Consider the following 21,337-nt stretch of genomic DNA (forward strand, 5'->3'; position numbering starts at 1 on the left):
CTTAATTTCCTGTTTCATTAAACAAGACTCTAACAGAAATAAATAAATGTAAATTACTAAACAAATGCAAATACAAAAAAAAAAAAACACACACACACAAAATTGTATCAAAAAAGAGACTTACTTTGTGCTAAAAACAGCAAATACAGCCCCCTCATACTTGTAATGATAATGTGCTTGATGAGAAATGCTTTGATGCACCTTGTTGCATGCTATTTTTATGTGAAACAGGATGTAAAACAGCGATGGACGAACTGTGGTTTGGCATTGTGTGCTCTTTCATTTTCCAAAATCAAAAAAGTACGTCTGTACTAAAAACGGTATACACTAAAAACTACTCCGTTCATGCAAAACTTTGAAAAAAAAATAACAATTAAAATATTGAATCAAATTTTCTAACTTTCTGAGATACTCGGACAGGTATTAGTGTATATGCCTGTAAGAGAGCATTGTTTTTAACACAGGAAAAGGTCAAAAACTGCACTTCATCAGAACAGCCACAAGATGGAAGGATTACATTCAAAGTAAGTTCTCAAATGTAAAAAACTGATTTATTTTCTTTGCCATGATGACAGTAAATAATATTTGACTAGGTATTTTTCAAGACACTTCTATACAGCTTAAAGTGACATTTAAAAACTTTTTTTGATTAGGTTAACAAGATAGGAATCAGAATAGGGTAATAAGGCAAGTTATTGTATAAGGATGGTTTCTTCTGTAGACTATCGAAAAAATTGCTTAAAAGGGCTAATAATTGTGTCCTTAAAATTGTGTCTAAAAAATTAAAAACAGATTTTTTTCTATAGCTGAAATAAAACAAATAAGATTTCTACAGAAGAAAAAACATTATCAGACATACTGTGAAAATTTCCTTGCTCTGTTAAACTTAATTTGGGAAATATTTTAAAAAGGAAAAAAAAAAAAAAATCAAAGGGGCTAATGATTCTGACTTCAACTGTATGTGTATATATATATATATATATATATATATATATATATATATATATATATATATAATATATATAATATATATATATATATTCTATATATATATACATATAATATATATTCTATATATATATACATATATATATATATTCTATCTAAATTTTATACATGTATCGTTTAGACCATAAAATGATATTTTAAAAAATAATTAATTGCTTTTATTCTACTAAAAATAAAACAAATGACTTTTTCAGAAGATAAAATGTTACTGGAGATACTGTAATTTCTTGGACTGTTAAACTTGGGAAATATTTAAAAAAAGAATCACAGGATGGATAATAATTCTGACTTTAACATTATAACATATAATAATCAAAATGCAATAGTCAAAATGCACAAAAACAAACTAAGATATATTGGTTATTGGCAAAAATAAATTAAAAAAATATAGGCTTAAACATTATTTACACATACTCACATACACATTTAAACATTTTAAAGAGATTTTATCTCATGCAGTACATTTTCTCGCTTATTGGTAAGGCATATCATTTTGAGACAAATGTATAAAATACAGTTTAATTTTTACAAAAGTGATTTTCTATTCATAAAAAAGGATAATGAACACCAAGTGTCTACTTTAACGTTTCAAATAACGTGAAAACAAAATGTCTAAATATGGCTGACGAATATTTCTGTGTAATTCAGCGTAACAGATATACAGATGCGTCTCAATAAATTGTTAACAAAAAGCTGACTTACTTCAAAAATTCTATTCAAAATGTGATACTATATTATATAGATTCATTACATTCAGACTATTCAAGTGTTTTTTTTCAATTGTGATGATTATGGTTTGCAGCTAATGAAAACCCAAAATTCAGTATATTAGAAATTTTTAGTTTTAAGTTAAGACCAATAAAAAAAGATTTTAACAAAAATGTTGGACAACTGCAAAGTATGAACATGTACAGGCCTCAGAATTTGGTGGAAGCTCCCTATGCAAAACTGACATGGCATGGAGACAATCAATCTGTGGTCTGATAGCGGCCTTCAACTCTTCTGCGCTGTTGGGTCTGGCGTCTCACATCTTCCTCCTCACAATACTCCACAGAATCTCTATAAGTGTTTTTGTTGGGCATGTTTGCTGGCTAATTAAGCATTGCATCTAAATACTATTGTTCCTAAACTAGATTTGGCAGTGTGGGCAAGATCCAAGTCCTGCAGGACAATCAAATCAGCATCTCCATAAAGCTGTGATACTATATTATATAGATTCATTACATTCAGACTATTCAAGTGTTTTTTTTTAAATTGTGATGATTATGGTTTGCAGCTAATGAAAACCCAAAATTCAGTATATTAGAAATTTTTAGTTTTAAGTTAAGACCAATAAAAAAAGATTTTAACAAAAATGTTGGACAACTGCAAAGTATGAACATGTACAGGCCTCAGAATTTGGTGGAAGCTCCCTATGCAAAACTGACATGGCATGGGTCTGGCGTCTCACATCTTCCTCCTCACAATACTCCACAGAATCTCTATAAGTGTTTTTGTTGGGCATGTTTGCTAGCTAATTAAGCATTGCATCTAAATACTATTGTTCCTAAACTAGATTTGGCAGTGTGGGCAAGATCCAAGTCCTGCAGGACAATCAAATCAGCATCTCCATAAAGCTGGTCAGAAGAGGGAAGAACGAGACATCAGAGGTGTCTTACCTGGGCTATAAAAAGCGGGCCAAAGTTCTCTTTTATGTATACAAAGTTCTCTTTTTAAAGTAAATTTTGCATTTCATTTGGAAATCAAGGTCCCAGAGTCTGGAGAGAGGTGAGGCACAACATCTAAGGGCCTACTCACACTATGCCATTCGTACCATGCCCAGGCCCGTTTACCGGATCGTTTGAGAAGTGTGAGTGCGCTGAATCGGGCTCAAGCACGGTTTACTTGGCTGGCCCTGGCCCGGTTGGAAGAGGTGTGCCTAAGCCCGGTTCACTTGGGCTTTGGCGCGGTACGCTTGTGTGTGAGTGCAAAACGCGCCAAAGCCCGAAACTGAAAGCGAGACGTGACTTTTAAGGTACTGTTTCATATGGATTTATTAATCATTCTTACTGTTCAGTGAACGCAAACTGCCGTCGTTTATTAAAGACGCAAACTCCTCACTTCACGACAGCTGCGCGCCTTCAGCAGACCTCCTCATTCCTGCAGCACGAGAGCTTTATGATTGTTTATGAGCGCCAAAAGTGGCGGATCTGTTCGGCGAAATATCTGACTGCGTGTCACCGCATCCCTAACGCCCTATTCACACGGGGCGTCAGCGTCAACGCTTCCCATTCACTTTGAATGAGTGACATCAGGCATTGCCAAACTGCATTGTGGATCCGTCGGCGCCGTTTCAGAAGCGTTCCTCGCTGCAGAAGTTGGGACCAGCTCAACTTTTCAAGCGCCGACAGAAGCGTCAGCCAATCAGATCGCTGTATGCAAATACACCAGCTCAGACAGTGGCCTATTGCTGACTGAATTTAATTGGCTGACGCTTCTATGACGATCGTTTCAGCTCCAACTTCAGACACGCCCTCTGTCAAGCGTTGACGCTGAAGCCCCGTGTGAATAGGGCATAAGGACTGTTTGCCGAAATATTTGACGGCAAATCAAACGACTGAAACGATATAACTAGAGAAATCTCCACTGTGCTGCTGAGTGAGAGAGCGCTTCTCACTGAACAGCGCAGCAGCGATGACGTAAGCATGCCGAAGCCCGTTTGTGGTGTGAGCGCGTGCCATCGGGGAGACGGGAGGGGGGACAAGCGAACTGAACTAAACTGAACTTCAACTAAGAAAACTAGACTGACACTGTTTCAATTTACTAAAACTTCTATGTTAAGCTGTTTTGACACAATCTACATTGTCAAAGCGCTATAGAAAAAAAGATGAACTGAATTGAATTTCAGGATTTAAATACAAAAATGTCCAGTTTATGTTCTGCTTTGGAATTAAAGTAAACTATTTGATATCTAGAAAGATTATATGTGGTGACAAAAACTAAAAATAAAACACTGCTTGTACACAAATGATAAATGACACAGAAAATACAATGAATTCAAACTGCTGTCTGACATGCCTTTATTCCAAGAGTCACACCAGTATCTTTCTCTGGTGTGGCTTCATTAATACATTCTCTAAACACTAGCTCTTCCTCAACTCTTTTGAATGTCATCAAACAGGCTTGGCCGCTTTCAGCAATGACTTTGCCTCTCTCACCATTTTTACACCCACCCACAAAAGCTTCCTGTGTGGGGGTACAAGCGCTTTAGACCTTGTGATACAAAGTGTTGGACAGAAAAAAATCAGACAGAGAGAGAAAGAAAGACAAGGCCACGGATGTAGGATCAACTCGACCAGACAAGCAACAGCAAACAAGCGAAAGAAGCTTAAGTTAGAGATGAAGAGCAGAGAAGGTCACAGCCAATCTAAGCGTTGACCACAGAACTTGTGAACTGCTGCAACCACTGCTTCCGTAACGACATCAGTTCCTCAACTCAACTACAGCCCAAAGACAGACGCACGCAGAAAGAAAGTGAAAGATGGGCTCCTTTCTGAAATCCACCGATCTCCCGTTTCTCTGATATGACAGAGGAAGCTGCTGTCTCACACATCATGCCATGGACGCCCAAATGCACATTCTGAGGAACCAACTGGATCTAATCGCCATCAAGGAAGCAGAAGATGAAACGGCAGAGAACGGCTTTGCCGGGGAGTTTTTGGTAGGTCATTAACCAGCTCCAATATAATACTAACCACTTTATTTTACATTACATGCAATGTTTTGTGACTATATGAGCATTTGAACATGAATGGATGTAGGCATTCAAAATATTAGCATTGCACAAGCCAAAAGAAAGATAAAAATAAAACATGTCTGGGAGCAGAGTTGATGCGGTGACTTAAATGGCTAAATGTGGACTTCCTCTTCTGAAAACACTGCCTCTTCATTTGAGCTTTCACAAATATCCCTTTCTGGTGTTTTGCTATTTATTAATACAGACCTAATTCATTAATTAATCAATAGCTGAATGAATGTCTTTTTGGAGCCCTGAGTAGTTATTCATCTCTGTACTACTTAGATGTGTTTCCGAAATTAGCTTCATACATGCTGTTCCCCTCTAATGTTACCTACTTTATTCCATGTGAACAGTCATAGCAATTGAGAGGAAGTCCTGAGTCACTTTGAGTCAAACCTGGGAATGCAAAAAAGCAGAAAATGTCTAAATTAATATGCTGTCTAAAGATTTAGTATTTCGATTTTGTCTTATGGTCCGCTCAGCTGTTTAAATTGAACAGGACGTTTAGCAGACTGGATATGATATCAAGATATGATGGATATGATAGATCTCTCAATATCTTAATCTAAATATTTTTAATTTAAATAGTTCAGAATGTATCACTATTTCGTCAGTAAGCTAAACCAAATAAACTTTAAAATGTATCTACTCAATGTTCACTGGATTCACTCATTACTCTGGTGCCACTAGCAGCAATTCCACACTAGATAAACTGGGAAAAACACCTTTAAAAATGTTTAAATGAAGTTCTTAGCCATGTAAATTATTAATCAAATATTTAATTTTAATATATTTAAAGTTTGAAATTTACAAAATGTCTTCATGGAAAAAGTTCTTTACTTTAAAAGAAAAATCACCAGGCCTCATTCACTAACCATGCATATGCACAAATTTAAGCATGAAATGTGCGCATGGACGTTTTCAGGAACAGTGTTGAGGAAAGTTATAAAATTAAGTAACTCCCGAAAAAAGTAACTAGTTGCATTACTTTTTATGCTAAGTTATGCATTACATTACTTTTGCGTTACTTTTTCTTTCTTGACAGTGGCTTGATCTCTTTCAGAACTTTTAGTGTTTTCTTTTTTTTCTTCTTTTTTCTTTTTCTATTCCAGAAATCTAAGGCTCAGGCCTGCCATCTTCATTTCTGTCTGTTTCACCGGGGAGTAAACTCTCTCATTAGGTGCATGATTCAATGTGACTATGTTCAATTATTTTACTTCAGTAATTTATTTTGCAAAAGTTCATTATTTAAACAAAAAGTAATTTGCGTTACATTTAAAAAAAAAGTTACTTAATTTTTAAAATGTGTTACTTTACTTGTTACTTTGAAATCTAATATTATTACGTGACTTAAGTTACTTGTAATGCATTACCCCCAACACTGTTCATTGATAAATCATGATTCATTAAAACCTTCACACTAAAATTTATTCTAAATCTAAATCTGTTCAAGAACAACTGATACCACACATACACAATAATAATTTATGCCTTATAAACATGTATAAAGAGCCCTAAATATGATCCTATAATTTATTTATAGTGTGAATAAAAAGTAACTAGACAATAAAAAGTGTATTTTTAACTTTTACAAATGAATTATTATACATTTCATGTTCATTATTATTGTAGTTAAAATTATTAGCCCTCCAGTGATTTTTTTTTTCCTTTTTCAAATATTTTGCAAATTATGTTTATCAGAGCAAGGAATTTTTCACAGTATTTCCGATAATATGTTTTCTTCTGGAGAAAGTCTTTTTTGTTTTATTTCAGCTAGAAAAAAAGCAGTTAAAAAAAAACATTTAAGGTAATTATTATTAGCCCTCTTAAGCAATTTGTTTTCCGAATGTCTAAACAAACCATGGTGACACGGTGGCACAGTGAGTAGCAAGAATGTCGCTGCGGTTCAAACCTTGGCTAGGTCAGTTGGCATTTCTGTGTGGAGTTTGCATGTTCTCCCCGTGTTCGCGTGGGTTTCCTCTGGGTGCTCCGATTTCCCCCACAAGTCCAAAGACGTGCACTATAGGTCAACTGGGTGAGCTAAATTGTCCGTAGTGTATGTGTGTGAATGAGAGTTCAGGGGTTGTTCCCAGTGATGGGTTGCAGCTGAAAGGGCATCTGCTGCATAAAACATATGCTGGATATGTTGCCGGTCTGTTCCACTGTGGCAACCCCTGATTAATAAGGGACTAAGCCAAAAAGAAAATGAATGAATTAATAAACAAACCATCATTACATTAATGATTTTCCTTATTACCCTAACTTGCCTAATTAACTTAATTACCCTAGTTAAGCCTTTAATTTGAACTTTTAGCTGAATACTAGTATCTTGAAATATCAAGTCAAATATTATGTACTGTCAAAGATAAAATAAATCAGTTATTAGAAATGAGATTTTAAAACTATTATGTTTAGAAATATGTTGAAAAAGAAACACAAATACACAAAGATATAAAAAATATACAGGGTGTAATAATTAAGGAGGATTATATATAGTAATGTATATAATCAGTGGTCCAAACCACAATCACCTGCTGTGTTCTTATATAAAAGGTGATTATTGTGTTATGTTTGGAGTCATGGCAACTGTGACTGTGTTTGTAAAAAGTGTACAAAAGTGTGATGTTTAATGAGAGTGAGTTGATACAGTGCTTGGCTTGCATTTTGAAATTTGTCTTTTTAAAAGTCAACAAAAAAGCAGTGCGTTTTTCCTCGCATTTTCAAAACTGAAGGCACGTTCCTTCCAACATCAAAACCTTCATTAACATTTAAGCCCTTTTTCTTATGTTTCAGTGACATGATTGTCTTTTCTTAATTTATAATTTGACTTTTTTTAAATTTTCTCTTGACAAGTGCCGCTTTACCAAAAGCCCTTATATGGAGCTGGCACAGGCATGTTTTATACAAATTACTAATCGCGTGCACAAGGATGCTTCCTGAGAACAATTCATATTTACAAACAGAAGAACATTTAAGAACAAACTCATCTGCGTATACACATTTTCTGAATTAGTTGGAAAGTTTTCATGAGAAGTTCAAATGTGTGTATAAACACCAAATACAAAATTACTAATGAATGAGACCCTCTAATTTTAAGTCAAATCAAATCAAACCAAAACAATGCATTTTGGCTATATGGCAGCATAAGAGGATTTATTGTCCAGGATCCCTCATGCAACATTTGATAAACAAAAAAGTGAAAGAAAAAAAAAACCCCAAAAAATAAATAAATAAAATAAACAAAAAATTTGAAAAAAGTCCCAAACCAATTCAGGCTCGCACTTGTCATCATGTTTCAATATAGAACAAAACCTAATCTGTGGCACAGCCTGATTGTTAAAGAGTGTCTGTTATCTTCCTCATCAGCTGCAACATGTTCAGCACACTGTGAGGAACACTTTATATCTCTATACAGAGTCTCCCAAAGTGAAAGGAAGTCCCTATCACATCAATCGAGCAGTCTCAGACTAAAAGAACCACCACTTTCAAACATGCTCCATTACTATCTCTGTCAAACAGCTGCCAAACACTGCTTCTGTTACTAATGGAGTGTTTGCAGGAAGAGAAACTGTCTATTTGGCAGAGCCTAAAGTCTAGTTCCCATCACAAAGAGAGCAGAACTACTGGCCCTCGCTTCTAACCCGCAACAGACACAAACGTAGTGAAATGTACAATATGAGTCTAGTTTCACTGTCCAGAGCTCCTGAGGGTTTCTCAAAGTGTTTCCCCTGGATGATCGTCACATGCAGTCCTGACCATTCTGGCTCAGAGATCCCATGCTTATTACTCAGCCTGCTATGTTTGCTCACTGTTTATTGGGTTCAAAAGGCTTCTCGTAAGCTCAGCTGTGGTTGGAAAGTCTCTTGGTCTGGCATAAAGGTGCTTCTGCTCAGCCACACACTTAGAAACACAAACATTCATGCACAAACAGCTAGAGTTATCTAGATTTCACAGATCTTAACCACAGGACTATAAAGTTCAGTTTGGTAGTCAGATCAATGCTGATATCAAAAACATGACAAATGAGCTGGTTTGAAACAGAAGGTTTGTTGGTAACACTTTATTTTGATGGTCCATTTGAATATTAGTAGACTGTCTGCTTAATATCTGTTGATACTGCTCCTTCAACAGACATGTAACTGACTATAAGAAACTTAGCAAGGACATGTCAACTTACATTAACCCTAAGCCAAACCTATCAGGCTACTTAATATAATGAGAATTAGTTGGCATGTAGATGCAATGTAACTTAATTCAACAAATTATAAAAGTGATTTCCAAGTCTCAAAATAGAAAAGCAATTAAAACAATTAATATATGCTCCTCCTTTAACATTTTTACATAAAATGTTTGTATATATGCATTTCCTGTAAAAAAAAGGGCATTACTAACTCTTGTAAATAACTAAAATTATAAAATGTGCGAAACATATTTGTATGTAATTTGATAATTATGTACCCTCACATAATTTTGATAATTATGTACCTTATGTACTCTCCTCAGTTTTTTTTTTGTTTGTTTTTTTTCCTCTTCTTTGTTTTTTCACTTATTTTATTCTTGTTAAGAAATGTAAAGTGATTGTATTGTATTGTATAAAAAAACTGTACATGCTGGTTCTTGTTAATAAAAAAAAAAAAAAGAAAAACAATTCAACAAACGAACCATCAAAATAAAGTGTGACCGGTTTGTTGTGTGTGTGTGTTGCCTTTTCAAATGATGGCCATATTAAAGGGATAGTTCACCCAAAAAATGAAGCTTTACTCACCATTTACTTCCTCAAGTGGTTGAATACCTTATCGAGTTCCCATTTTCTGTTGAACACAAAAAATGTATGTGAAACATGTAACAATTGACGTGCGTCAATTAACTTCTAACAGAAAAAAAGAAACTCAAAAAGGTTTGTGGCAAGTGAAAGTTGATACAATGATGTATGATCCAATGATACAATGATACAATTTCAGCTGTGGGTAAACCATTCCTTTAACGTCTCAGTTAGGCATGGTACAATAACTGGTTTCAAAGAGTACTGCGGTTTGGTATTTAAACAGCAAAAAATGATGACATACCGTTCCTATAGTAAATTAAAATGTGTTTGTAAGTGTTTGTTTTTCATCTATTGTAAAGAAATCTGGTTTTGAAACTCATAAGGATAGCATTTCTTTAAATGATTTAAACTGACATGTTTACTGTTCCAAAATATTATAAATGTTTACTAAAATAAAATATACTCTTCAATGGGGGAAAAAGTAGTTTTTTACTAAGACATTTAAAAAGAGCTTATTTTAGAGCAGTAATCACAATACTGTGAAACCATGATAGTTTTATCCAAGGTTATCTTACCATCAGAAACTTATACCGGGCCATGCCTAGTCTCAGTCCTGCTGGATGAAACTACCTGAAATTTTATTTTCAAATATATTTATTAAATATATATATAGTTAATAAATAACACAGTAAACGTAAAAAATAAATAAAATAACATATAATTATATATAATAATATATTTATAATATATTTATTTATAGCTTTTATCGTCAGTTTATATATATATATATATATATATATATATATATATATATATATATATATATATATATATATATATATATATATATACATAAAATAGATATAAAAAACTAACAATAAAAGTATATTATAATTATATGATGTATAATGTATGTATAATATAATTCAAGAAAAAACGTCCATGTTTTGTTATAAGATTTTAAAAACTCTCTTAATAAAAACCTAATTTTTTGTTCAACTTTAAACACAATTTTTTTATCCATCTGTTATATAAAGGTGGAGATGTTTGTTTTCACTTAAAGAGAATAAGCCTCCTAGCCAATAATGTGGTGAAAGCAACAACGTTCTGTGTTGTTGAAGGCAAATTGGGCTCAAAAGGATTCCAAACAGTTCAGTTGGAGGGTTTGGAGTGGCTAATACTTTATGTTAAATGCTTTTTTAAAAGTATAAAATATTTTAGAGTAAAACACTTTTAATCTTGGACAAGACCAAAACGTGTGTGTGATTTGCTAGAAATTGTTGACACCAAATTACTTCTATCTGGGTATATTTTTGCTAATCTGGCATTAGTGTAGTGTGCTCTGTGAAAAATCTTGTATTGCATTAAACTGTGTCAGGCACAGAAGAACTGTGTTAAAAATTGAGTATGTAATCCTAAAGAATTAAATAATATTTTTGACAGATAGATGTAGAGGCTATCTCTTTTCTGTCTGGGTTAAAAGAAAGAATGGTGTCCATTTTTAAATCAGGAGGAAGATTAAGAAACAGAGTAAACTGATTTTGTGTCATATCTGAAACAAAAATACCTGAAATATTAAAAATCTTGCCAGAATACAACAAGTTTATTCTCAATCCTAATCGAATCTTGTGTCATTTGTTCAAAACAGAAACTGAAAAGGCAGTCGACTAAATATCGTGCGGAGAGGACGTATCCCACCACAGCTGCAGATAAACAAGACAATGTGAAGAAGAACAGATATAAGGACATTGTTCCCTGTGAGTATCACATTTGACATTTCTGACTAGGAGACAATATAGCTGTACCATAATACTAGATGATGTCAAAATTCATCATCTTGGCTATTATGAGTCGACAAAAAGTTATCTTCTTCAAGTTTATTCAAGTTTAGCTGAGTTGAGTTTACTCACGTTTTTAAGGAAGCAAGTGTTTTTTAACTGCAATTTGCTCTGTTGTAATACAGTACAAAATAAGCAAACACAAATCTTATTTTTTATGTGTTATAAGAGCTTTTCATCTAGAAAGTATTTTTTGAACAGTGATAAAAAAAATATTCTTTTGTGAAAATAAATAAATACATTATTTTAATTTAAGCAAAAATAAAAATAAAAAATATATTAGCACTTCAAAATTGTAAAAAAAAAAAAAACTAACTAATATGTATATTTTACTTGGAAATTATTCTTTGAGGAAATAATAATACAATTAAGTAAAACCTATTCAACTTTCAGATGCTGGTTGTTTGGTGTAGAAATGTACTGTTTATTTGACATCTTGGATTTATTTCCTATCAAAAACGACACACATTCTTAAAAAGAAAAACAGACTGCTACTGTAAATATGTTCTGTGTACTAAGCAGGTTTTAGTTTTCAGTTAGGTACCACATAAACTCTGTTGTGTCAGAATGTTATTATATAATAAGAAGAAATATACTGTGCTGTTTATTTATACAGTTTCAGTAAACATATACTTCAAAAATAGAATAGTTTCAATATTTAATTTAATTCAGTGCTACTACATTGAGTAAATGTACAAAACGAGAGTAAAATGCATTTGAATTGGAATTTTAAATAAATAAATACAACTCAACAAACAATGTTACTTTTACATAACATGTATTAAGCAACAACATGCCAAAGCTAACTTTGCCGGCAGCTGACTCTCTGCAATTCTCACATGGTTGCCCACTGAAGCTAAGCAGGGCTCTGCCAAATCAGTAGGATGAGAGACCACATGGGAAAGCTGGGTTGCTGCTGGAAGTGGTGTTCGTGAGACCAGCAGGGGGCCCAGTACATTGATGGGGACTCTATACTGCTCAGTGAGCGCCATCTATTGGATGAGACATTAAACCTGTGGTCCTTTGAAAATGAGTAGGGGTTTAACTCCGGCATCCTGGCCAAATTTGCCCACTGGCCTCTGTCCCAAAAAAATGTGTGTAAGTAAGCGATTTGAGTGTCCAGAAAAGCGCTCTATAAATGTAAGGAATTATTCTTATTATTATGCTGTACACAATGACAAGAGTCAATGTTCTGTGTTCTTAGTACACAGTTTTAGTTTTCAGATATGCGCCTCATTACCTCTGTTACGTCAGAATGTTATCATATTGTTAGCACAGTGATACGCACAGAACCACAGAAATACACAGTGTTGTTTACTTTACAGTGTTGTTTAGTTTTCAGTGAAAACATTCATTCATTCATTTTCTTGTCGGCTTAGTCCCTTTATTGATTCGGGGTCGCCACAGCGGAATGAACCGTCAACTTATCCAGCACGTTTTTATGCAGCGGATGCCCTTCCATCTCTGGAAAACATCCACACATACTAATCCACACACACACTCATTCACACACATACACTACGGACAATTTAGCCTACCCAATTCACCTGTACCACATGTCTTTGGACTGTGGGGGAAACTGGAGCAACTTAGCCGAAGCTCGAACAAGCGACCCAGCGACCTTCTTGCTGTGAGGCGACAGCACTACCTACTGCGTCACTGCATCGTCCAGTAAAAACATAGTAACAACATTTTGTAAAAAACATTTTGCTGCAAAGTACAGCAAAGTAAACTTCAAATGAATATGAAAAAAAAAATACTTAAAACAATGCTACTTTTATGTAACTTACGTAAAAAAGTACTTTTTTTTAAAAAAACACAATTTTTTGTGTTCTGATTTTAAAAGCAGATTTACATGCACAGTAAAAAATATCCAGTTAAATTTAAATCTTGAAAAAAGAGAATTTTTTCTGTAATTGCTAGAAATTAAAAATAAAAGACATTAGAAAATAGACATAGAATAGACATTTTGAAGGTATTATGAAATAGCAAATTAGTATGTTTTTCCAATCGTTAACCATAAATTTTATGATACTAATATTAAGAATGTTCAGTGGTGCAAAGTAAGAAATCACAAACACTCAAATTACTGTAATCGAGTAGTTTTTCTCAGGAATTTTAACTTACCAAGTAGTTTTAAAAATGTGTACTTTTACCTTTCCTTGAGTACATTTTTAGGGCTGTATTGGTACTTTTACTCCACTACTTTCCTTCCACCTGCAGTCACTACTTTATTTTTTCTTGTCTATGGTGATTGACTGAGTAGAAAAATCAGTCCTGCGATTCCTGTCCAATCAAATCGCACATAGAACGTTAATCACATCATACTGAACAACCTCAAGACATGGGCGCTTTCACAGTGTATTACTCACTACTCTTGAGTACTTTTGAAAAAGCTACTTTTTATGCATACTTTGACTACTATTTACAAAAGATACATTTACTTTGCTTGAATTACATTTTTGCGCAAGTAATGGTACTTTTACTTGAGTATGTTTTTCAGTACTCTTTTCACCACTGATTGTTAATACATAACACCTTGTACTGACTTATACTGTACTATACTACTATATATGTATTACTATATTATAGTACACAACAAGTGCATTATCACATTGACCGTTCCCAGTTGCTACATTAAAAAAAAAAAAACATAACATACCAATTATACCAACACACTGACATGAAAAGTGAACACAAAGTTTGCTCTGTAGAAAAAAAACAAAACATGATGACAATGAAGATTACAGAAACAAGATGTTCTAGAGATGCTGACAGATTTACTTTCTCACAGTTGATCACAGCCGAGTGAAGCTCTCCCTCTTCACATCTAAAAATGACACGGACTACATCAATGCTAGTTTCATTAAGGTAAGGAAGTTACATACAACAAAATTTGAAATGCACACAATACATCTAGTCATTAATACACAAAATGATGTTGATTTTATGAAGCCAAAGAAGTAAACACAAAAGCCATTGATAACAAGTACACTGTAAAAAAAAAAATATATATGATCAATTAGTCAAGACAAATAAAGACAAAGATTTTAGCTAATTGTAACTTATGAAACTAATTCAATCACAGCTGTTTTACATCAGTTTAATATGTTCAAATGACTCAAAAGTTCATTTGATTCAGCTTAAAAATTTAAAACAAACTGTATTTTTTTGCAGTGTACAACAAGGTGAATGTCAAAGAATTTGGCAAAAATTTGGGTTAATAAGACTTGCACTAAATAGTACACTTGGAGTAATCAAATTGCACTACAAAAGACTGTGAGTGTCTGTTAACCTTGCAATTATGAAACTGAAATAAGACTTAAAAAAAAAAAAAAAGGAATCTGCATTTTCTGAATTTTTGTATGAACAAGTGGTGTGACAACATGTGGCACTGGTGGCGTTTTCAGTGTTTACGATCAACATGTGATGTCCAAACAGAAGTTAATCTTCATAAAAACTTGCCAAAAGAACATTTAGCTTTAAATTGTGGCAGAAATATAGACAGACTAATATTATATAGTATTAAGTACTTCTCATGGTAAAAAAATGTATACAAAATTTCAGTTTTAAATCTTTAAATTCTCAAAGCCCTATCATACACCTGGCACAATAAGGTACGAAACGTGTTTTGCATGATATGTTACTATTTTCAGACCAGCGCAACAGTAATTTTCACATTTTGCCACAGGTTGTTTAAATAGCAAACCTATTTGCGGCACTTTGTGGACTCATGAGTGTTCTGGTCTAAAACGGAGGTATTTTAAGGTGCATTTTGGTGCGTTACTGTTTTGAGAAACTGAAATAGACTATACCGTTGACCAACTAAAAGCTGGTCTAGAGTTGTGCGCAAAACGCTTACACATTGCTTAATACACACAGGATGTACAGCAATAGACAAATATCCTTACATATGAAAATAATATTTAGGGTTAAAAATGTTACAAAAACTATAATTTTCTGCATAAATATAACAACCACTTCCTCCATGCCTTCTTCACCTCTGGGTGCTTTTTTCAGTTTATTCATGACAGTTTGCTTTTATATATTGTTTCTATTATTAGCATTATTATTTATTATTTAACTTTATGCAAATTTATATTTATATATCCACCTGTTAATTTTTGGAGACCCCATGCATCACCATATGGGGCATAAGAATAGGACGTGTGTTTGAATATAACTATATAATAATTATAGTTTTTGACCACACTTCATTATTATTGTTAATTTATTAATCTGCTGGAAATTAGAACTGAATTTAGAAATTGTTTTGAAACCAATCTTTGCGCTTAACAAACAAAATAAATATGTAGGCTAATAGATGTTTTGAGTGGAGTGAGTTTCCAGTGTTTCCTTATCCAAAAAAGTAAAGGAGTAAAGTAAAGTAAAGAAAAAGTAAAGAAGTTGAATGGAGGAGGCTCGTTCTTTATTCCTGGCGCTGCAGATGGTTTGTTTAACCGTTTTCTCGCTAGTAAAGCGTTCAGTTTTTCCACTCACAAAGTCCACCATGTAAATAGCAATTGTGCCATAATGCGATGGAACTGACTTTTCAAAGGGAATGTGAGATGAGACTCTAATAGGTTTGATGCATATTATGCTCAAAGCTCAAAACACACCAATAACCCATTAAGAGAATAAGCACAACCCTGTTATACCATGCGCCAGGGCGCAAACTGTATTTTTACGTCCTTCAAATAACAAAACAGGATTCGGACACGACCTTAATGCTTTTGCATTGTGCGCTTTAGACTTTGCACTTAGATTGTTAAAATAGACCCTTTGATTTTAGTTAAATAGACCAACTTTTTAATTGCAAAAACAAAAATGTATCATTTTTAGCACTTCAACTACACAGATCCAATTTAACAGAAAATGTAATGCTTAAACAATCACTGACACGTTATTAGTGGCATTCGAGAGGATTTGGGAACCACTTGTCATGTATTCTGTATTTATTTCAGGGTGTTTCAGGCTCTAAAGCATATATTGCCACCCAAGGGCCACTGTCAAACACTGTGCTTGACTTCTGGAGAATGATATGGGAATACAACATAAAGGTAAACGCTTGCCCTCATAGCGTATGACCATGTCACACGCATTCCATTTACTTTAGAAAACCAGTTTGACCTGCTAGATAAGCTTCAAGCCAAACATTTGTCATGAATGCCTCTATAATAATTCAATGTCTCTTCACAGGTTATCGTGATGGTTTGCCGAGAGTTTGAAATGGGCAGGGTAAGTTCTAACTGACACGTGTGTTAGGGGGAAATGTTGTCAGTCACTCTGTCTTAAAGTAAACATTTTTTATTAACCACATCCTCTTGGCTCAGAATGGTGAAGCATTGCATCAAGCATGACATTTTTGTTTTGTTTATCTTGAGCTCCAACCTTTTCGCAACTTTTGATACAATCACAATGTTGCCAGGCGCTATGCGTATATATTTTCCATCTGCATCTGAAGGGCCCATATGTGACTGACTACTGTTCTTCCTCTTTCTCTTTATAGAAAAAATGTGAGCGTTACTGGCCAGAGTCAAAGGGGGATGTGTTTGTGTGTGAGGCCTTTACCATACTCTATGTAAGAAACACCTCTTCTCTCACTCACACCACACTTCCTGTCCTTGTGTTTTATTTGTGGTCACACAACATGGCTGTTCAAGCTTGATTCTCACTCATGCAGCAGATCTGATCTAAAGCACTACATCATCAATCACTGAGTAGATGTTACCTTTTTGCACAGCATCATTATATTTTATTATTAGTATGTTGACATTCTTGACAAACAAAACTGTTACTTGAAAAAAAAAGCAATTTATGCCAGTGCTATACTGGGTGTTGTGCACAACAAATCATTCATTTCCTTCATTTTAATAACCACTGAATAAAAAAATAAATTAAAAAACAGGCCAACTGAGAACTTCAAGATTGTATAGGCATTTATTGAACCCACCAGTTTGTAACTTAATTTATTTTAACCTAACTTCATATTTTGACAATCATATTTTATAGTTTTATAGAATTCTTACAGAAAAAAACTACATTTCCCATGAACCTTGATGCTACAGTTAATTTACCAACTCAGAGAGTCTCTGCTAGCCAAGTGCTCCCAAAAGGGATATTTAGCTCCGCCTACTCACATAAAGCTTTGAAAATTAATGTAATTGATTCTCCATACTTTCTCAGCACACTTATCTTATGTCATTTACACTGCTTCATGGGATTGAAGTTCTTTGCTCTGTAAAGCCATGTTGTACTGTGTCAGATTTTCTTATGTTTCTTTATTTTCAAATAAAGTCTAATGTTGTGATTCGCCATGTGATTAGTTTGGTTCATGGCTTATAAAGCTTTATTGAAGACATAAAAAATCTCCCAGTGGAAAAATGTATGGATATGTGGAACAAGTGCTGTTGAAAAGCTGGTCAGACACTAAAGCACTTTTGTAAAAGGCTTCAACTATATTATTTGAGTTATATTACATGAGTTAATACCATTAGGTAGTGATATGTTCCTTAATTTTCTTTAATTTTACATAAACCTTCTGATGCTCAAATTGATTTAGTAATAGGAATTAAAACTATTCGTACTGGATAAGGTGGCGGTTCATTCCGCTGTGGCCACCCGGGATTAATAAAGGGACTAAGCCAAAAAGAAAATTAATAAATTAATATATTATATAAATGTCATATGACATACACTCAACAGGAACTTTGTTAGGTACACCTAATTAGTACTGGGTTTGACCCCCTTTTGCTTTCAGAACTGCCTTAATCCTTCATGGCACAGATTCCAGAAGGTACTCGAAATATTCCTCAGAGATTTTGGTCTATATTGACATGAAAGCATCATGCAGTGGCTGCAGATTTGTCAGCTGCGAATCTATTATGCAAATCTCCCATTCCACCACATCCCAAAGGTGCTCTATTGGATTGAGATCTGGTGACTGTGGAGGCCATTTGAGTACAGTAAACTCATTGTCATGTTCAAGATACCAGTCTAAGATGATTCACGCTTTATGAAATGGCGCATTATATTGCTGGAAGTAGCCATCAGAAGATGGGTACACTGTGGTCATAAAGGAATATTACTCAGAATTACTCAACATTACTCAGGTAGGCTGTGGCGTTAACACAATGCTCAGTTGGTACTAATGGACACAAAGTGTGCCAAGAAAATATTCTCCACACCATTACACCACCACTATGCTGAACCGTTGATACAAGGCAGGATGGATCCATGCTTTCATGTAGTTTACCCCAAATTCTGACCCCACCATCTGAATGCCGCAGCAAAAATCAAGACTCATCAGACCAATGAGAGGCAATGTTTCACCAACCTTCTATTGTGCAATTTTGGTCTGGCCATTCTCCTCTGACCGATCAACAAGGCATTTGTGCCCACAGAACTGCTGCTCCCTGGATATTTTCTCCTTTTTGGATCATTCTATGTAAACCCTAGAGATGGTTTTGTGTGAAAGTCCCAGTGGATCAGCAGTTTCTGAAATACTCAGACCAGCCTATCTGGCACCAACAACCATGCCACGTTCAAACCCACTTAAATCGCTTTTCTTCCCCATTTTGATGCTCGGGTCAAACTGCAGCAGATCGTCTTGACCAAGTTGCTGCAATGTGATTGCTACAATAGAAATTTGCATTAACGAGCAGTTAGACAAGTGTGCCTAATAAAGTGGCCAGTGATTGTATTTAACCCCTTTAAATTGAGTACTAGTTTAGATCTGCAATAAGTTATTAACTTTTTAGTAATATAGCAAAAATTTCCTATAACATTAAAGATATTTGATTTTCTCTAGGAGTCTGATGAGAATAAGGGAGACTACTTGACACGAACGCTGAAAGTGACATTCAAGCAAGTAAGTAACAGCTTTTTTGGTCTTGACCACAAAAAATGATTAGCTTTTATATGGATTAACATGAGAACATCTGAATTAAAATGCAATATATATTTTACAATTACTTTAACAAATCAATGTTTAAAATAAATGCAGACAGTTCTTTGTAGACTAATTGCTCTGTGCTTTTGATGTGATCTTAAATCTAGTTCTTCAAGTTATAAAAGTACTGCTGTCGGTCAAACAGTGTTTTGCGGTGACCAGTGACGCACACTGACTTTTTTTCTCTCTGCAAAAAGTCATAGCATAAGACTTTTGTCGGATTGTGCAGCAACTGCAAAAAACAAACAAATGCAAACAGGTGCTGACATTTATATAGATGTTTTGTAGTGGTTGGAGAAAACCACTACAATGTGGTGGTTTAATGAGGTAGCAAAGCAGGTTATAGAATTAAAGAACGCTGGTTATTTCCAGGAGTCGCGAAGACTGAAGCAGCTGCACTATGTGAACTGGCCTGATCACGGTGTTCCTGACTCTATTCCTGCCATCCTGGAGCTTCTGCAGGAGATGCGCATTTACCAGGACAACGAGGAAATTCCCATCTGCATCCACTGCAGGTATATATTCTGTGGTTATATTGTGGCCAAGCTTTGGAGACCATGAATGCAAGATAATGACAGAAACTGATTGCTCGCATTGATGACCTTGAAAGATGCCCACCTCTATTTATATACCTATGAAACGTGTAGGTGGTTGACCAACGACGAGCAAATACACCAACAACCCTCTCATATAGTGATAGTTGCAACAATGCTTCACACACAGGCTAGTGACTGTATTTATTTGCGTATGTTAGAAACATTCATTAATTTCCTTTTCAGCTTAGTCACCCTATTAATCTGGGGTCGCCACAGTGGAATGAACCGGCAACTTATCCAGCATATGTTTTACGCAGTGGATGCTCTTCCAGCAGCAACCCATCACTGGGAATCATCCATACACACTCATTCATTCACACACATATACTACTAACAATTTAGCTTACCCAATCACAGTACCACAGGTCTTTGGACTGTGGGGGAAAACGGAGCACCCAGACGAAACCCACACAATCAGAACATGCAAACTAAACACAGAAATGGCAACAGAACAGACGGCTTGAACCAGCGACCTTCTTGCTGTGAGACAATTGTGCCACCCACTGTGCCAACGTGACATCCCCATGTCAGAAACATAAGAATTTAAATTATGCTTTCTGACTAATAAAGCAACTTAGGTTAAAAAAATTAAATAAATGGGATTTACTTCAATCTACTTTAAATTCTAAACATGGATCTCAGGTTAATAAGGAAAATCTCAATGTCAAGAACTAGAAGCAATATTAGTAGAATTTCACAAAAAGTCTCTTTCTAACAATTTATTGCTTTTTTCGTACTCTCGGTTTGATCATTATTTATTTACCCTTATTTGAAAATTTAAAAAATCGAAATAATTTAAAATAATTTTCTTTATTTTTATTAATTAATATTTAAATATAAATAATCCAAATTGTTGTTCAAATGTTCAACAAAGTAACCTTTTTCCAAAAATTTCCTGTTATTGCTAAAAACCCATACATGATGAAGCTGATACGAAAATTGCATTTCATCCTAATAAAGGAGCACATTTTTATTACAATTAAATTGTCAACTTTACTGTTTCAAATAACTTTTGTGAAAATAAATTATCAAAATATGGGTTGCTAAAATAACTGTACTGTAATTTGTTTGATATATATATATATATATATATATATATATATATATATATATATATATATATATATATATATCAAGTATATATATATATATATATATATATATATATATATATATATATATATATATATATCAAGTATATATATATATATATATATATATATATATATATATATATATATATATATATATAAAGTATATATATATATCAAGTATATATATATATACTTTATATATATATATATATATATAAGTATTTTCAAAAAAGTGGTTAATTCCAATGAATTTATACTACTTTAGTATGAAATGTACGATTTTAAATAAGGCATATTTCCAAACCCC

At 34.0% G+C, this 21,337-nt stretch overlaps 2 protein-coding genes across 11 annotated transcripts in view; one reads left to right on the plus strand and one right to left on the minus strand.

Moving 5' to 3' along the window:
- Positions 1 to 21,337, minus strand: part of LOC137489130 (transmembrane domain-containing protein TMIGD3) — a 37,676-nt gene that overhangs the window by 8,104 nt on the left and 8,235 nt on the right. For 2 of the 10 annotated variants that reach the window (XM_087307261.1, XM_087307256.1), the window contains exons 2-3: positions 9,552 to 9,597; positions 5,122 to 5,182 (exon numbers count right to left, since the gene is read on the minus strand). The exons of 4 other annotated variants lie outside the window; for them this stretch is intronic. Coding sequence is in view for 2 of the 6 variants with exons in the window: in XM_087307254.1 (XP_087163380.1) it covers positions 125 to 158 (34 nt within the window). In the remaining 4 variants the exon portion in view is untranslated. Of the gene's footprint in view, positions 1 to 124; positions 232 to 5,121; positions 5,183 to 6,698; positions 6,976 to 9,551; positions 9,598 to 21,337 lie in introns of those variants that run through there. 4 more of the 10 variants (XM_087307257.1, XR_015523646.1, XM_087307254.1 and 1 more) reach the window with 4 other exon arrangements.
- Positions 4,252 to 21,337, plus strand: part of ptpn22 (protein tyrosine phosphatase non-receptor type 22) — a 38,621-nt gene continuing 21,535 nt past the window's right edge. The window contains 8 exon segments of the mRNA NM_001099420.2: positions 4,252 to 4,708; positions 11,200 to 11,308; positions 14,184 to 14,260; positions 16,354 to 16,449; positions 16,589 to 16,627; positions 16,899 to 16,970; positions 19,200 to 19,259; positions 19,713 to 19,855. Coding sequence (NP_001092890.2) covers positions 4,607 to 4,708; positions 11,200 to 11,308; positions 14,184 to 14,260; positions 16,354 to 16,449; positions 16,589 to 16,627; positions 16,899 to 16,970; positions 19,200 to 19,259; positions 19,713 to 19,855 — 698 coding nt within the window. The 5' untranslated portion in view covers positions 4,252 to 4,606.

This window comes from Danio rerio, chromosome 23, assembly GCF_052040795.2.
Source record: "Danio rerio strain M-AB ecotype USA chromosome 23, GRCz13ab, whole genome shotgun sequence".
Classification (NCBI taxonomy): domain Eukaryota; kingdom Metazoa; phylum Chordata; class Actinopteri; order Cypriniformes; family Danionidae; genus Danio; species Danio rerio.